This window comes from Bufo bufo, chromosome 1 (genome assembly GCF_905171765.1).
Source record: "Bufo bufo chromosome 1, aBufBuf1.1, whole genome shotgun sequence".
NCBI lineage: Eukaryota > Metazoa > Chordata > Amphibia > Anura > Bufonidae > Bufo > Bufo bufo.
In genome coordinates, this window is record NC_053389.1 from 276381017 (window position 1) to 276400725 (window position 19709).

Below are 19709 nucleotides of genomic sequence, written 5' to 3' on the forward strand. Positions count from 1 at the left end.
TATTTAATCTATTTCATTTAATGTTTGTGTGTGTCGTTAAAAGATATCGACAGTATCCCCTATAACAATGACATCTACAGTACCCTGCCCCTTTAACAGTGACCTCCACAGCGGCCTGCCCTCTTAACAGTAACATCCACAGTGCCCTCCCCTTTAACAGTGACCTCCACAGCGGCCGCCCCTTTATTAGTAACCTCCACAGTACCCTGTCTCGTTCACAGTGATTTCCATAATAACCCGCCCCTTAACAATGACCTCCACAGAGCTCTGTTCCCTTGAAATATGACCTCCACAATACCCCGCCCCCTTAACAGTGACCTCTACAGCACTCAGCCCCTTAACACTGACCTCCATAGCGGACCATCCCCCTAACTGTGACCTCCACAGCGCCCGCCCGTTTATCAGTGACCTCCACAGCATCCCACCCCCTTAACAGTAACCTCCACAGCATCCCACCCCCTTAACAGTGACCTCCACAGCAGCCTGTCCCTTTAACAGTGACCTCCACAGCGGCCGCTTCTTTATTAGTGACCTCCACAGTACCCCATCTCCTTAACAGTGATTTCCACAACACCCCATCCCCTTAACAGTGGCCTCTACAGCAATCTGCCCCTTAACACTGACCTCCATAGCAGACCGTCCCCTTAACTGTGACCTCCACAGCAGCCGCCTGCCCCTAGGGTGTCCAGATGCCCGGTTTTAGGCTGGACAGTCCAGCTTTCAGACTCCCTGTCCTCCGTACGGTGTAGGGCCTGGACGGACATGGAGATGTCCTTTTGAACAGCTCACTCTCAGACAGCAGCACTGTGCTGTCTGAGCGTGAGCTGCACGGAAAAAGTCACCCTCCCTCCCACCCCTGCAACTGGCAGAAGTTGATTTTTACCTTCATTTTTTCAATCCCCTGCAGAGTGGGAAGGGGCGTGGCCTAACAGGGTTGGGGCGGGGTTAGCAGGACCTGGGGGTGGGGTTTGTAAGTCCGTCTTTTGAGTGTGGCCTGAATGGCCACCCTACCTGCCCCATTAACTGTGATCTCCACAGCACTCCGCTCCCTTAACAGTGTCATCCACAGCGCCCTGCACCTTTAAAGCTGACCTACAGCAGTGAAGAAAAATGGTTGGGTTGTTATGGAAGCCTGGTGTAAAACTGTGTGTATGTGGGGACTAAAGGCCTGCGAGCTTCAATTGGCTCATAAGGGTCATGTGACCAGGCTTCTATTGGCTAATGCATTTTTTGGAAATATCTCAGCAACGGTAGGTGCTAGAGAGCTGAGACTCAGTCTAAAACCTTCCCGGACACCTGATGTACATGTGTGCCAAATTTTGTGATTGTAAATGTGCGGATTCCTTTAGCGGACATACACACATACATACACTCAGCTTTATATATTAGATACTCACATAGCATAGTTTATACTCCTCATATCAGGTACTAAATGCACGTCCTGCAGTGGATCAGTGGTCCCATGAACCATGAGCTTCTAAGACCAATGAGGCTCTCATAACACGATCATAGTCTTCATTACTACAGACAAACCTCGTTTTAGGAGCCTGGACCTTGTATGGAAAGTTATGCAGACTATGCACATAAACCTAGTAGCATTTTAGCCCATGAATTATTTTTCTATTTTGGGGTTAGTATTAGGGATGAGCGAATTTCATATTTTTAAATTCGAGTTCGGGTTTGTGTTGCGGTATTTAATTGTGTAATGGATTCCATTACCACAGACCATAATGCAATTCCATGACGGAATGCATAACGGAATGCCTCTAGAGGCATTCCGTTATTCATTCCGTCATAATAGAAGCCTATGGCCTGCATAACGGATCCGTCTGGTTTACGTTATGCTGGAGTCCTCTCCTGCATAACGGAAACGGGACGGATCAGTTATGCAGGCCATAGACTTCTATCATGACGGAATGAAAAATGGAATGCCTCTAAAGGCATTCCATTATGCATTCCGTCATGGAATTGCGTTATGGTAACGGAATCCATAAAGCAATTCAGATTATACCACAACCCGAACTTGAATTTCAAAATATGAAATTCGCTCATCCCTAGTTAGGATATCACATTTTTTGTGAAGGAAAATTATTTATTTTGTTGTTTCTCTTTATATATACCATAGTTTGTATTTTTTTCTCTCCTTAGAATTTAGCATATGAGATCATCTTGACACTAGGACAGGCATTTGAAGTTGCATATCAGTTGGCACTACAGGCCAGGAAAGGTGGACATTCTTCAACGCTTCCAGAGAGTTTTGACAGCAAGCCCTCCAAACCCATCCCAAAACCTAGAGTCAGCATTCGAAAGGCAACAGTAAGTATCTGGATGCATGAAGAACTGTAAAAGTTAGAGCTGAATTTAAGTAAAGTTGGCTAGTAGTGCTGGCTATGTATGTCAATCCAAGAATTTTCGATTGTTATTGCAGAAGTTATACACTCTGCTTTGTCCTTGTGGGTTTCAACACTATAGAACATAATATGACATATTTATTCAAAATTTAATGTAAAAAAAACCCAAACATTCTTACCTTGATATCACCTTCTTCTTTTATCTTGTTCTGTCCATTATCAAAAGGCTTTTATATGTGTCAGGAGACAGATCCTTTTTGATTCTGCTTTACAGACTAGATTAGACCTTGCAAGAAAACTAGGTACACTAAACACCACCTCTTTAAGCCGACGATTTCCAATTTTATTACCATAATGGAACCTCTGAAGTAAAGTTACTGGGCCAAATTTATCTTTAGCTCAAGTCAGAATAATGGAGTGAAAAAGTTGCAAATTTTTGCGCAATTGCTTAAACTGCGCAAAAATTTGCGACTTTTATTGGCTCTGCACTATGCTCGCCAGTTTTCTGAAAGTGGGCGTGTTTTCTTATGTTAATGAATCTCTAGACAGATTTACTATTGCGACCATTTAAAAAGTCGCAAAAAAGTCGCAAAAAAATGTGCAAAATCACTCCAGTGCGGACCATGCTTATCTTATGCGACTTTTTACAAGAACATACGACTTTTCGTAAAGACTTTTGTAAAGCTACTTACTGACGGATAAACTGCTACCGTCAAACCACATTTATGACAGTCTTAAAGGGCCAATCATAAATCTGGCTAAGGCCTCTTTCACACTTGCGTTGTTGGGATCCGGCATGCACTTCCGTTGCCGGAGGTGCCCGCCGGATCCGGAAAAACGCAAGTGTACTGAAAGCATTTGAAGACGGAACCGTCTTCCAAATGCTTTCAGTGTTACTATGGCACCCAGGACGCTATTAAAGTCCTGGTTGCCATAGTAGGAGAGGGGAGCGGTATACTTACAGTCCGTGCGGCTCCCGGGGCGCTCCAGAATGACGTCAGAGCGCCCCATGCGCATGGATGACGTGATCCATGCGATCACGTGATCCATGCGCTTGGGGCGCCCTGATGTCACTCTGGAGCGCCCGGGGAGCCGCACGGACGGTAAGTATGCTGCTCCCCCGCTCCCCGCTACACTTTACCATGGCTGCCAGGACTTTAGCGTCCCGGCAGCCATGGTAACCACTCTGAAAAAGCTAAATGTCGGCTCCGGCAATGCGCCGAAACGACGTTTAGCTTAAGGTTGGATCCGGATCAATGCCTTCCAATGGGCATTAATTCCGGATCCGGCCTTGCGGCAAGTGTTCCGGATTTTTGGCCGGAGCAAAAAGCGCAGCATGCTGCGGTATTTTCTCCGGCCAACAAACGTTCCGTTCCGGAACTGAAGACATCCTGATGCATCCTGAACGGATTTCTCTCCATTCAGAATGCATTAGGATAATCCTGATCAGGATTCTTCCGGCATAGAGCCCCGACGACGAAACTCTATGCCGGAAGACAATAACGCAAGTGTGAAAGAGCCCTTAGCTAAAACTGACTTTAGCCATATGTGAAAGTGGAGTGAGCTGTCAGAGTAATGATAAATCTGGCCCACTGTTCTTAGGGATTTCATGCTCTCATTTTCACAGTTAAAGGGCATCTGTCAGCAGATTTGTGCCTATAAAACTGGCTGACCTGTTCCTTGTGCACTTGGCAGCTGAAAGCATCTGTGTTGGTCTTATGTTTATATGTGTCCACATTGTTTCAGGCAGTGAAAACATCATTATGCCTGGCCCTGTTAATCAAAGAAAAGAGGGCGCAGCAGTTGCAGTGAGAACAGAGCCTCTAGGTGTAATGGCTATGCTCCTGTTGCACCTAGAGGCTTATTTTCATATATTGAACATAATTTTTCTCAGGAATGCAGGCACATATGAACATGGGACCAACACAGATGCCTTCAGCTGCCAAGTGCACATGTAACAGATCAGCCAGTGTCATAGGTACAAAACTGCTGACAGATGCCATTTAAAAGGGTTGTCTGCCTTTTTCTAATCTATCCTTTAGATAGGTCATCAGCATCTGATTGGCAGGGGTCTGACATCCGGGACCCCTACCAATCAGCTGTTTGAGAAGACAGTGGTCCTCGCACTAGGGCCAAGGCCTTATCGCTTCTTCCCAAAGGCCAGTGACGTCATGACTATGTCATGTGGCCTGGGGGAAGCTCAGCCTCATTCACCTCAATGGGGCTGAGCTACACCCAGGCTACTTTACATAGTCGTGACATCACTTGCCTGGGGGAAGCAGGGAGAAGGCCGCTGTGTTACTGCGAGCGCCACTACCTTCTCAAACAGATGATCGGACCCCCCTCCCGATCAGAAGGATAGGTCATCAGTAAGAAAAAGGCAGACAACCCCTTTAAGAAATGTCATGTAGAGGGTGAGTAAAGCATCCTGTAATCAGTTTATGAGATTTGTCTGCCCTCATGCTAAGTATCTGAAATTATGTTATCAATACTGTAAATGTGACAGCTCTTGTTGCTGCCATCTTCTAAGGAACCTCTGATCAGGTTCCAAGTATCATCAGGATTTTATGGAACTATTATTGTGAAACATTAATCTAAGCCCTACTCCTTAGTTGGTGCTGAGATGAACAATGAGGTAAAAACCTTATTTTTTTCTCAATTTTTAGATTAAATGGGGTCTGATGCAAGTAAATTCCTTTATCCTCGTATAAAAACTGTCTTCATCCTACATTCTGTTCTTTCCAACAGATAGATCAGCCTGATCAAAAGACTCTTGCCAATCTGCCTTGGATCGTTGAACCAGGGCAAGAAACAAAAAGGGGAATTAGCACCAAGTATGAAACCACAATATTCTAATATTGACTCGTCCCATCTACTTGGTGTGCCTTCGTACACTCTCCTCCATGAGTCCATCACTCAAGCCTCGGTCGCCTCTTTACTACAGAAGAAACAGTTGTTGACACAGACTGTACAGCAACAAGGGATGATTCTTTTCACTAACAATACAATACTGCCAAGAAAATGAATCCTCTATTTTTGATGATTTTTTCTTGTAATCTCTATCACAGTGTTTCTTTTTGTTTTAACTCTGGATTTTATCAGGAAAGAGAAATCTTCATGTAAAATTAGTTCTAATTGTTTCATTATGCAGTTGATTTGTGGCAGTGATATAATCAACACCCTCTTGAAGCTGTAATTGAACAACAAACAATTATATTGACCTATTACAATAAATATCAATAATAATAAGATAAATATGGAACTTTAAGAGCTGCCAAGAAATTGAGTACTTTATATGCACAAGTGCATCTTTATATCCAATTATTATATGTGATTTCATTACAGAAATAGTATTCAAGATTTATGAAGGAACTGGCTTTGCTTCAATGTAAAGAGTACTTTGTATAATATTTTATAGGCTATTAAAGTTGAAGCCTTGTTACTAAATTGTAAAAAAAAAATTCTATTACTGTATCCATAAAGAATATAAAATTGTCAGTAAAATGACACAAAAAGATTCTGGATTTCATGATTTTTTATAGCTATAATCTATTCCTTTCTAAATGCATTAGAACATTGTTTTACTATTATATATGGATGTTTGTATACATGTTTGCTACTAATACTGAGTGAATGTATGTTTATACAGCATATACCGAGTGTTTGCATACTTTCAGATTAATACAGCAAAGGACAAGTAACCAATGGTGTAATAGATTCATCTTTGCATTTTTAAGTCAACTTTTAATGGCTCTAATTAATACAGTAGAGGAAGAGAGGCATTTTGTTAGGTAGCTTTAGTTATGAAATAAAAAATGGTAAAGAATTTGCATTTCTCCTCTTGAATGATATACCATACTGTATTTTTTCTGACAGGCCTTAGAAATTTAAAGAGAAATAGACGTCCCGATTCCCCACACATTCGAGCACTACAGGGAGTGCAGAATTATTAGGCAAGTTGTATTTTTGAGGATTAATTTTATTATTGAACAACAACCATGTTCTCAATGAACCCAAAAAACTCATTAATATCAAAGCTGAATATTTTTGGAAGTAGTTTTTAGTTTGTTTTTAGTTTTAGCTATTTTAGGGGGATATCTGTGTGTGCAGGTGACTATTACTGTGCATAATTATTAGGCAACTTAACAAAAAACAAATATATACCCATTTCAATTATTTATTTTTACCAGTGAAACCAATATAACATCTCAACATTCACAAATATACATTTCTGACATTCAAAAACAAAACAAAAACAAATCAGTGACCAATATAGCCACCTTTCTTTGCAAGGACACTCAAAAGCCTGCCATCCATGGATTCTGTCAGTGTTTTGATCTGTTCACCATCAACATTGCGTGCAGCAGCAACCACAGCCTCCCAGACACTGTTCAGAGAGGTGTACTGTTTTCCCTCCTTGTAAATCTCACATTTGATGATGGACCACAGGTTCTCAATGGGGTTCAGATCAGGTGAACAAGGAGGCCATGTCATTAGATTTTCTTCTTTTATACCCTTTCTTGCCAGCCACGCTGTGGAGTACTTGGACGCGTGTGATGGAGCATTGTCCTGCATGAAAATCATGTTTTTCTTGAAGGATGCAGACTTCTTCCTGTACCACTGCTTGAAGAAGGTGTCTTCCAGAAACTGGCAGTAGGACTGGGAGTTGAGCTTGACTCCATCCTCAACCCGAAAAGGCCCCACAAGCTCATCTTTGATGATACCAGCCCAAACCAGTACTCCACCTCCACCTTGCTGGCGTCTGAGTAGGACTGGAGCTCTCTGCCCTTTACCAATCCAGCCACAGGCCCATCCATCTGGCCCATCAAGACTCACTCTCATTTCATCAGTCCATAAAACCTTAGAAAAATCAGTCTTGAGATATTTCTTGGCCCAGTCTTGACGTTTCAGCTTGTGTGTCTTGTTCAGTGGTGGTCGTCTTTCAGCCTTTCTTACCTTGGCCATGTCTCTGAGTATTGCACACCTTGTGCTTTTGGGCACTCCAGTGATGTTGCAGCTCTGAAATATGGCCAAACTGGTGGCAAGTGGCATCTTGGCAGCTGCACGCTTGACTTTTCTCAGTTCATGGGCAGTTATTTTGCGCCTTGGTTTTTCCACACGCTTCTTGCGACCCTGTTGACTATTTTGAATGAAACGCTTGATTGTTCGATAATCACGCTTCAGAAGCTTTGCAATTTTAAGAGTGCTGCATCCCTCTGCAAGATATCTCACTATTTTTGACTTTTCTGAGCCTGTCAAGTCCTTCTTTTGACCCATTTTGCCAAAGGAAAGGAAGTTGCCTAATAATTATGCACACCTAATATAGGGTGTTGATGTCATTAGACCACACCCCTTCTCATTACAGAGATGCACATCACCTAATATGCTTAATTGGTAGTAGGCTTTCGAGCCTATACAGCTTGGAGTAAGACAACATGCATAAAGAGGATGATGTGGTCAAAATACTCATTTGCCTAATAATTCTGCACGCAGTGTATGTCCAAGTTGCCATCTTCCCCTATATTGCAGTAAAGATCCATAGTGCTGATTACTAGCCGTTGAACTGTAGAGGGAGTAACACCACCAAGCAGGGCCGCTGATAGAAATCATGGGGCCCCGTACAGCATACATGACGGGGCCCCCTTCAGCTCCACCCCCTGATCCCTCCTTCAGCCACACCCCTGGCCCCGCCCTTGGCCCCTCCCCAGACGCCGCCTTGAAACAACATGCAGATTTGTCTACAAGTGATATTTATGGCGCTGGGGGGTCGTCTGTGAATGGCGCTGTTATGGAGGGGATCTGTGAATGGCACTGTTATGGAGGGGATCTGTGAATGGCACTTTTATGGAGGGGATCTGTGGATGGCACTGTTATGGAGGGGATCTGTGGATGGCACTGTTATGGAGGGGATCTGTGGATGGCACTGTTATGGAGGGGATCTGTGGATGGCACTGTTATGGAGGGGATCTGTGGATGGCACTGTTATGGAGGGGATCTGTGGATGGCACTGTTATGGGGGGATCTGTGGATGGCACTGTTATGGGGGGATCTGTGGATGGCACTGTTATAGAGGGGGATCTGTGGATGACACATACCGTATATAGCATCTTATGCTATGTGTCATCCACAGATACCCCTCCATAACAGTGCCATTCACAGATACCCTCCACAACAGTGCCATCCACAGATCCCCCCCATAACAGTCATCCACAGATCCCCCCATAACAGTGTCATCCACAGATCCCCCCCATAACAGTGTCATCCACAGATCCCCCTCCATAATGGTGCCATCCACAGATCCCCCCCATAAGTGTCATCCACAGACCCCCCGGCCCCCCCCCATAAGTGTCATCCACATGACAGACCCCCCCCCCCATAACAGTGCCATCCACGGATCCCCCGCCCTCCCTATAACAGTGCCGTCATGACGTCATCCATATAGATCCCCCCCCCGCCACTCACAGTAGTATACATTAATAAATCGGTGCAGCCGTGCAGGCTGCAGACAGTAACTTTAATTTTAGCACAGGCACAGCGCTCATCTCTTTACTAAAATACTACCTTACATTCAGCTCCTGCCTCCTCCCTCCACCCTCCAGCCTCCAGTAACAAGTGCGGGCGGCAGCGCTCACTCACTGACGTCACGCGCCTGCGCCGCCTAGTGGGAGGAGCAGGCGTGTGACGTCAGTGAGTGAGCGCCGCCCCCACACTGCCTGCTGTTACTGGAACCAGCCCACTGACAGCAAAAAAATTAAAATGGCTCGGGAGTCGGCAGCCCGGGCCCCCCTGCCAGCCGGGCCCGGTACAACTGGGCCAGCTGTACTGGCCTATCAGCGGCCCTGCCACCAAGGTTTCCAGAGCATGCTGAAGGGATACCAGTCAACAGTAGAAGAATATACCAAAATTGCCATACCATGCCATAATCAGCACATCCACGTGTGCACTACCTTCCCATGATTACTTTACATTTATGAGGTAGGACAGTATATTTGTACAGTGTTCCCCAACTAGTGGTAAAGAGCCACATGAGGCGTGCAGACCTCCTGCATGTGTGTACCCAGCTAGTGGAAGGGTGGAAAATTTTAAGTACTAATGTGCTCTAGTGGCAACATGGAGGTCATAGTATTATTGAAACATGGCATTGATGGCACTATAATAAAAACCATATAAATGGTAAAAAACTACAGGCTAAATCTGGCCATGCACTTCAGCTAGCTGATGCCAATTGTTCTGGGGACTGTTACTCTTACAGAAGTCACTGCCACTGTAAAATGCTGTGTATTTTTGCCTTCAATCCACTTTGGGAAATCCAGAGTGTATCTGCCACGTGTGAATATACCCTTAGGGTAGTTTCACACCTCTGTTTAACTGATATGGCATGCTTTTCCATCAGAATAGACCCTAACGGAGTTCACCAGATCCGGCCCGGCCAGATCCTGCCACTCACTGTCAGACCCCACTGACTATAATGGGATCCAGCGGGGATCCAGCTTCTTTCTGGCATAAGTACCAGTTTTTAGCTGGACAAAAAAACTGTTGCATGCAACATTTTTTGTCTGGCTTAAACCAGCTTTTCACTGAAAAGCGGCCCGATCCCCACCAGATCCTATTATAGTTAATGGGGTCCAGCTGTATCCATCTGGCCAGATCCGGTAAATTCTGGTAGGCTGTTCTCTGCCGGAACAGTCAACCCTTAATATCTAGTTTGGTTGAAGTGTCTGTGATCTAGAAAAGGATGGGGACCTCTGGATTAGTGGGTCTGCAAAGAAAAGCTTTGTAGAACGCACACACTGATTTGTCTTTGACTAAGGGTCAGGCTACACAGCGACATGTGTTGTGCGACATTTATGTTGCAGTAATGTCGTGCAACATTTTGTGTAATGATTTTTTGTTATCAAGTTGGATTTTTTTTGTGACTGTCGCATCGCAGTCACTCCTTGCGGAATTGTGACACCATTGACTGTCATTACAAAAAAAAGTTGTGCAACTTTTTTCCAACAAGAAGTCACAAGACACACGTCATGTAGCTGTACCCCAAGATACAGTATATGACCTATGGATCCTTGGATGATATTTAAAGGGGTTTTCCATGATTTTGATACTGATGACCCATCCTCTGAGGATAGGTCATCAGTATCAAAATACCAGAAAACCCCTTTAAAGGCTGTCAGTCTCTCCATTGGATCCCCTGAGACAACTGTTGGCTACCCCTGAAAGAGTTTTTCATTGGTGATGCCATTGATATAGAAAAAACTGTGGTCCTTATGCACTGAGAATAATCTTTCCGTTTTAGACACTAAAGGGGCCCCATGACCATTAATAGAAAAAGTACACTATGGTTGTATAGTTTACAGTCATCTAAGAAACACGTGAGGTTATGCAAATGGAAACATTTGGGAATGCAAATTTTCCATGAGTAGCCATTGTAGACAAAGTCTTTTTGTGTTTAGTTCTTGCCCGATGAGCTCTCTAAGTGCAAAAAAATTTAAATATGTAATGTACTGTGATATTTTGTGGGGGTAGACTCACATACAGATGATCAACATATAGAACATTGCTTCTTGTAAGCCCTGCCTTTCACAGAAAAAAACCATTATATGAGTAGTAAGAAAATTTAATCACTTGACCAGGCATTGTCTCCTGCACCGCCAGTGACATATTCGACTGTAGTGGAACTTGACATTTTCTGCTTGGGATGATGTTGGGGTGGGAGAGGGGGTATTTTTTTTTATCTGGTGAATGCTACACTTTGTTATAGACGTCTTCATTTCAATTAATGAGCTAACAATTCTGCAACTGGCAAATTAATTCATTAAACTTTTCTTAATGATTTACCCAAAATCTTGCTGGGATGCTCATTTCAATTGTAAGAATGATTACTATATTTCATAGAGGAGAATTTCACATCCATTGATTATTATTTCATAATATGTATTTAAAGGTCTTGTACACTTGAACATCAGCACACTTATCCACAGGTTGTGTTAGGTATTGCTGCTCAACCCCTTCCCTTCAATGGAGCTCAGCTGCAGTACCAGACAAAACCTATGGATGGGTATCATGTTGTTTTTGAAGGAAAGCAGCCATGTTTTTCTGAAGCTATAGAAGCCTTTATATTTATCATTTAAAAAAAAAAGACTTACTAATTTGTTCATTATTTTGCTTTCCTTCTGCCGCAGCATAGGTTCCTGAAATATGAATGTGTCCTAAATCCTAAGCAAAAATATATTTTTTCAACTAAATATAAGCTGGCAAAATTTCAAGGAGGGTGTTCCACAGAGCTCACTTTCCAGGTCTCCTGAAACGTCCAAAAGGTTCCCTAGAATGCAGAGCCCACTTGTACTCTCAGAGGAACTTACAAATCTCCAGGGTGCCAAGGCTGGAAAGCAGCCCTTCATGTACTTTAACTGTGTGTGGCAACAGAAAGCTGCGATATTAGATTAAGTCGGGGAGTAGTATGAATTGTTGGATGGTTTATGAAGTCAATGGGTGCAACCTTGTAAACGGTGTTTGCCAATGCTTAAAAAATTTCCATGCCATACTTTGCATGCTGCACCCTCTAGTAACTCAGAGCAAAAGTTGGCCAGTTTCACATCTACAACAAGTATATGTGTAAGGAGGCTCAGCGGCAACGTAAAATCATTGGCAGACTCTTCAGATTGATGAGTAATCAGATCAGGTTGGCCTTAGGTTGAGAGTTCCCCTATATTGTGGATGCCATACCCTTATGGTGTACCTTATAGTTGCAAAATAATACAATCATACAATACATTGCCCAAATAACACTGCTCAAAAAAATGAACTAGGAAATCTAGCATCAGAGTGTGCATCTCTCTTTGTTATAGGTTTGGACATCAAGTGTGGGATTGGGTGCCTATGCCATCAGAAGAACCAGTGGCAAACCCTTAGTAGTGACAGGAGATGCAAAGTCTAAAGGACCAAAATGAGTAACTGTTCACAATGATGGATGGAGTTGCAGTGTCCCACTACCCTCGTGGGTACTGCAAAGTTGTCGTGTATTGCTTTGTATGCCTTATATACAGGGGTCAAGTCCTGTGAAAAAAAGTCTGGAAACTCACCCAAGATCCACTGCCCCCCTCCGACCCCCCCCCAAAAAAAAAATAAAAAAAAATAAATATATATATATATTTCTCATAAAATTCAGTGCAACATAAAACGTAAACAAAAACTGGAATTTGTGCAATATGTCTGTTCAGACATAATTCGTCTCTTTTATATTATAAGCTCCCCTTATATATAATTTACTTACAGTTCTGAGGACTCAGGGGTGCTGGCTGGCTTGGCCTCAGGGGTGCTGACAGGCTTGGCCTCAGGGGTGCTGGCTGACTTGGCCTCATGGGTGCTGACAGGCTTGGCCTCAGGGGTGCTGGCTGGCTTGGCCTCAGGGGTGCTGGCTGGCTTGGCCAGGCAGAAGGAGTGTGGGAGACTGTGAGACCTTTTTTCTCCAAGCTGCTCCAGAAAAAATATATTTTTCATTACACCTCAGGTCAGACCACCAATCAGACCCCCAATGTTAATCAGACCTCAGCTAACAGCCCCAATAAGATCCTCAATGTTAATAAGACCCCAATAAGACCTCAGATCGCACCTCAGCTCAGACCCCAATATGAATGACCCCCAATCAGACCTCAGATAAGAGCCCCATGCCTCATAGCAGCCCCCAGTAGCCTCATAGCAGCCCCCAGTAGCCTTATAGCAACCCCCAGTAGCCATATATCAGCCCCCAGTAGCCTCAGAGCAGCCCCCAGTAGCCTCATAGCAGCCCCCAGTAGCCTCTCCATCAGCCTCCAGTGCCTCCCACCAGCCCCCAGTGCCTCTCCATCAGCCCCCAGTGCCTCTTCATCAGCCCCCAGTGCCTCTCACCAGCTCCCAGTGCCTCTCACCAGCCCCCCGTGCCTCTCCATCAGCCCCCAGTGCCTCTCACCAGCCCCCAGTGCCTCTTCATCAGCCCCCAGTGCCTCTCCATCAGCCCCCAGTGCCTCTCAATCAGCCCCCAGTGCCTCTCACCAGCCCCCAGTGCCTCTCTATCGGCCCCCAGTGTCTCTCACCAGCCCCCAGTGCCTCTCCATCAGCTCCCAGTGCCTCTCACCAGCGGCTCCCCAGTGCCTCTCCATCAGCCCCCAGGCCCCCCAGTCAGTGCCTCTCCATCAGCCCCCAGGCCCCCAGCCAGTGCATCTCCATCAGCCCCCAGTGCCTCTCACCAGCCCCCAGTACCCTCTCCATCAGCCCCCAGTGCCTCTCCATCAGCCCCTAGTGCCTCTCCATCAGCCCCCAGTGCGCCCCCCCCCGGTATTAAAATCATTGGTGGGCAGTGCGCCCCCCCTCCCCGGTATTAAAATCATTGGTGGGCAGTGCCCCCCCGGTATTAAAATCATTGTTGGGTTGTTGGGCAGTGCACCCTCCCCCCCTCCCCATATTAAAATCATTGGTGGGCACTGCGCCCTCCCCACCTCCTCTGTATTAAAATCATTGGTGGGCAGTGGGCCCCCCTCCGGTATAAAAAAAAATCATTGGTGGGCAGTGCGCCCCCCTCCCCAGTATTAGAATCATTGGTGGGCAGTGCGCCCTCCCCAGTATTAAAATCATTGGTGGGCAGGGCGCCCTCCCCCCCGTCATTGGTGGTAGCGGCAGTTCCGATAGGTTACCATGGCAGCCATGGTCAGTTAGTCAGCAGGATACTTACTTGCGCTGTGGCCGCCCGGCGCTCCTTCTTCTTGTAACATCACCATGGGAACGCCTCGGATTTAAAATATACCATCGGATCTGAGTTTTCTCCAATCTGATGCTATATTTTAACTTCAAGCATTACCTACAGAGGACCAGGAAGCGGTGAGTACAAAGCCTTCACCACTCCCTGGTCCTTTTGCCCGGCGTTAAAGACAGGCGGCCCTGAAAGGGAACGGCGTTCCTGCTATGAAGAAAGTGCAGGAACGCCGTTCCCACACGTTCCCGCAGGACTCGAGCCCTGCTTATATAACTTGTTTCATGCTGCAATGCATCTTTATGTATAATCCCTGCCTACAGATGTATTAGATTGCATTACACTGAGCCTACCACTAGGGGGAGATAATACCTCCCATATATATAGCCCAGCTCAGGCCTAGCTAGTTAAATCCAGTTCAGTCTAGCAGTAAGTGCAGTCTTGAGCTCTCAGCCAGTCTTCAGCCCAGAGTTGAAGTGGGCCACATACTCAGCAGTATATTAACTCAGAAAATACTAAAGAAGCAGACCCGCAAAGGATTACGGCCATCTCTATAAGCGCCTTAGGAGCCAAAAGTGAAGGATTTACCAGCCTCTGGCAGCCTCACTAACCTGCACTAGGAAACCAGGACCAGCCTAGAAGTCCTCTACCAGTAAGCATAAAAATCTATATAATTTAATATCTTGAGAGACAGACATCACACCTGTCAGCAGTGGACCTGTTGCAGCTTTACCTCTGTCCATTTTTATAGAGACTGTTTAATACTTGGATGTTACTGTTGCCAGGAGCAACGTTCAGTAAAGGTTGTAAGTTGAATTACACCATCCTCGTCTCAGTCTTCAGTTCCTCAATTAACACTACAGTAAATGGTTGTACCACCACAAAAGGTACTGGCATCACGACTACAAGGGACCTTGCCATAGGCACATTAATACAGACCATCAAGGGCACCTCGAACCACCATCTGGCCTGTGTCCCTTACACCAGAGTGTGCCCCAGAGAATTCTTGTGCCGTTCTCCTTATCACTTATGCGAGCCTGCCCAGGGACGATGTAACCATGAGTAACCAGAACTATATTTACCTCGGCCTTACCTATTGCTCACACCGTGACCTCACATGTAATTCCCCTGTCGGTCTGTATTACCACAGAGTTACCTAATGGAATGTATTTGTGACAAAAAGCTTTGCTTTTTAGATAAGAACTGTCCCTTATCCTCTTAAAGGCTATGAACACCTTTAGGTGCATTTTTTAAAGGATTGCATTGTACTAAATTTCTGAAAAAAAACAAACCCCAAAAATTTTTTGCTATTGGATTTTATTTATTAAAAAAAGTTGAGCAGTTTTTGTGATACAGGGGTTAAATTTCAGTCTATTTGTAGTCTTTCTGAGTCAGATGATGGCTAACATTGCTCTTATCTCTGATCTCATGACCTCTCATGAATTTTGCTATTTTGTATTTGCTATAGTGGGCACTACTTCAGATATTCATATTTTATTAAATGTGTGGGCTAACCCTTTTAGGAATTGAAAAAAATGAATTTGGTGAAGGAAATAGAAGGTAAGAGAAACATTGAAGAAAGGGAAGGAAATTTAGAAAATTCATATGACAGCTTTACCTTAAATGGGTTGATCACCTTTGGAGGGTCTTTCTGCCAGACCCTGTCCCCCATATTGCTGGACTTGAGGAGGGAAGCATACAAATCTGCAACCACCATTGGGTTCTGGTTCCTTCAGTCGCCCACTGCCGCTGCCTTGCTCTAGTCTCCATGTGTCAACATCCTGTTTCATGCAGGTCACTTGGCTGCTGCAGCCGACGACAGCTGTAAATGTGTTCTCTATGTATCACATGACCCAGCTGTGGCCAGTCATTGGCTGCAGTGGACACTTGACACAACTTATGTGGCAGAGGGTCCTTTGGGCCCCCTCAGTCTTCAGGGCCTCCTATCAGGCAATAAGAATAACTCCCTCGATCAATGACATCTCCAGAAATCTTATTAACTATAACTTAGAATATTATTACACTCCAGAAATACATCCAGGCCCCTTTTGAACTCTTTTAGTGAATTCACCATCACCACCTCCTCAGGCAGAGAGTTCCATAGTCTCACTGCTCTCACCTAAATAATCCTCTTCTATGTTTGTGTACAAACCTTCTTTCCTCCAGACGCAGAGGATGTCCCCTCGTCACAGTCCTGGGGATAAATAGACCATGGGAGAGATCTCTGTACTGACCCCTGATATATTTATACATGGTTATTAGATCACCCCTTAGTTGTCTTTTTTCTAAACTGAATAACCCTAATTTTGATAATCTTTTAGGGTACTGTAGTCCACCCATCCCAGTTATTACTTTAGTTGCCCTGCTCTGAACCCTCTCCAGCTCTGCCCCGTCTGCCTTGTTCACAGGAGCCCAGAAATGTACACAGTACTCCATGTGTGGTCTGACTAGTGATTTGTAAAGTGGTAGGACTATGTTCTCATCACGGGCATCTAGGCCCCTTTTGATGCAACCCATTATCTTATTGGCCTTGGCAACAGCTGCCTGACACTGGTTTCTACAGCTCAGTTTGCTGTCCACTAAAAATTGTCCTTTTCCATGTCAGTGTTACCCAGTGTTTTACCATTTAGTATGTACTGGTGACTTGCATTATTCCTTCCCATGTGCATAACCTTACATTTGTCAGTGTTAAATCTCATCTGTAGAGTTGAGCGAACCCGAACTGTAAAGTTCGGGTTCGTACCGAACTTTAGGGTTTTCGGCACCCGAACCCGAACATTTACGTAAAAGTTCGGGTTCGGGTTTGGTGTTCAGCGATTTTTATGGCGCTTTTTGAAAGGTTGCACAGCAGCCAATCAACAAGCGTCATACTACTTGCCCCAAAAGGCCATCACAGCCATGCCTACTATTGGCATGGCTGTTATTGGCCAACTGTAGCATGTGACCCAGCCTCTATTTAAGCTGGAGTCACGTAGCGCCGCCCGTCGTTCTCATCGGATTAGTGTAGGGAGAGGCTGCAGCTGCTGTGAGGGAGAGATCAGGGAGAAATCTTAATAAGAACTGTTTTTTTGTACTCATCTACAGCAAAAGTGTTTTGTGGGTGCAGTGCACAATTTTTTTAAGCCTGCCCTGAGCCAACTACTGCTGAAAATGAACTTTTTTTTTCTTAAGTTAGTCAATAGATCGGCAGCCATTTTATGCAATGATAGTGCACCAGCACAGGCTATCTGCAAGTCCAGAAATACAGCTTTGGCATACTGGGGTGAAAAAAGCCTCTGATATACTGCACATCTGGGATTAGACAAGCATAAGTGACTGTCACATTTAGGACAGAAATACAGCTTTTTGGTTAGGGTGAAAAAACCCTCTAATATACTGCACATCTGGGATTACACGTGCATAAGTGACTGTCACATTTAGGACAGAAATACAGCTTTTTAGTTAGGGTGAAAAAACCCTCTAATATACTGCACATCTGGGATTACACATGCATAAGTGACTGTCACATTTAGGCCATAAATACGGCTTTGGCATACTGGGGTGAAAAAAGCCTCTGATATACTGCACATCTGGGATTACACGTGCATAAGTGACTGTCACATTTAGGCCATAAATACGGCTTTGGCATACTGGGGTGAAAAAAGCCTCTCATATACTGCACATCTTGGATTACACGTGCATAAGTGACTGTCACATTTAGGACAGAAATTCAGCTTTTTGGTTAGGGTGAAAAAACTCTCTAATATACTGCACATCTGGGATTAGACAAGCATAAGTGACTGTCACATTTACGACAGAAATACAGCTTTTTGGTTAGGGTGAAAAAAACCCTCTTATATACTGCACATCTGGGATTAGACAAGCATAAGTGACTGTCACATTTAGGCCATAAATACGGCTTTTTGGTTACTGGGGTGAAAAAAGCCTCTAATATAGTGCACATCTGGGATTACACGTGCATAAGTGACTGTCACATTTAGGACAGAAATTCAGCTTTTTGGTTAGGGTGAAAAAACCCTCTAATATACTGCACATCTGGGATTAGACAAGCATAAGTGACTGTCACATTTACGACAGAAATACAGCTTTTTGGTTAGGGTGAAAAAACCCTCTAATATACTGCACATCTTGGATTAAACAAGCATAAGTGACTGTCACATTTAGGCCATAAATACGGCTTTGGCTTACTGGGGTGAAAAAAGCCTCTGATATACTGCACATCTGGGATTACACGTGCATAAGTGACTGTCATATTTAGGACAGAAATACAGCTTTTTGGTTAGGGTGGAAAAACCCTCTAATATACTGCACATCTGGGATTAGACAAGCATAAGTGACTGTCACATTTAGGACAGAGATACAGCTTTTTGGTTAGGGTGAAAAAACCCTCGAATATACTGCACATCTAGGATTAGACAAGCATAAGTGACTGTCACATTTAGGACAGAAATACAGCTTTTTGGTTAGGGTGGAAAAACCCTCTAATATATTGCACATCTGGTATTAAACGTGCATAAGTGACTGTCACATTTAGGCCATAAATACAGCTTTGGCATACTGGGGTGAAAAAACCCTCTGATATGCTGCACATCTGGGATTACACGTGCATAAGTGACTGTCACATTTAGGACAGAAATACAGCTTTTTGGTTAGGGTGAAAAAACCCTCTAATATACTGCACATCTGGGATTAGACAAGCATAAGTGACTGTCACATTTAGGACAGAAATACAGCTTTTTGGTTAGGGTGAAAAAACCCTCTAATATACTGCACATCTGGGATTAGACAAGCATAAGTGACTTTCACATTTAGGACAGAAATACAGCTTTTTAGTTAGGGTGAAAAAACCTTCTAATATACTGCACATCTGGGATTACACGTGCATAAGTGACTGTCACATTTAGGCCAGAAATACGGCTTTTTGGTTACTGGGGTGAAAAAAGCCTCTAATATATTGCACATCTGGGATTACACGTGCATAAGTGACTGTGACATTTAGGCCGGCTTTGGCATACTGGGGTGAAAAAAGCCTCTCATATACTGCACATCTGGGATTACACGTGCATAAGTGACTGTCACATTTAGGACAGAAATACAGCTTTTTGGTTAGGGTGAAAAAAACCCTCTAATATACTGCACATCTGGGATTACACGTGCATAAGTGACTGTCACATTTAGGCCACAAATAAGGCTTATAGGATACTGTGGTGAGAAAACCCTCTGATATAGTGCACATCTGTGATTACACGTGCATAGGTGACTGTCACATTTAGGCCACAAATACGTCTATTAGGTTACTGTTAAAAAAACACTTTTTTTCATATACTGCACATCTGTGATTACACGTGCATAGGTGACTGTCACATTTAGGCCACAAATAAGGCTTTTAGGATACTGTGGTGAAAAATCCCTCTGATATACTGCACATCTGTGATTACACTTGCATAGGTGACTGTCACATTTAGGCCACAAATACGGCTATTAGGTTACTGTTGTAAAAATACCCTTTTTTCATATACTGCACATCTGTGATTACACGTGCATAGATGACTGTCACATTTAGGCCACAAATAAGGCTTTTAGGATACTGTGGTGAAAAATCCCTCTGATATACTGCTGGCCTTTGAAATGCTCTC

The 19709-nt window shown here is 44.2% G+C and overlaps 1 protein-coding gene across 6 annotated transcripts in view; it reads left to right on the forward strand.

The window, feature by feature from the left end:
* Nucleotides 1–6277, forward strand: part of ANKS1B (ankyrin repeat and sterile alpha motif domain containing 1B) — a 203478-nt gene extending 197201 nt beyond the window's left edge. For all 6 annotated transcript variants that reach the window (XM_040439672.1, XM_040439708.1, XM_040439698.1 and 3 more), the window contains 2 exons: nt 2149–2316; nt 5100–6277. In XM_040439672.1, the coding sequence (XP_040295606.1) occupies nt 2149–2316; nt 5100–5207 (276 nt within the window). In that variant the 3' untranslated portion in view covers nt 5208–6277. The remainder of the gene's footprint in view (nt 1–2148; nt 2317–5099) is intronic.
* Nucleotides 6278–19709: the final 13432 nt, after the last annotated feature.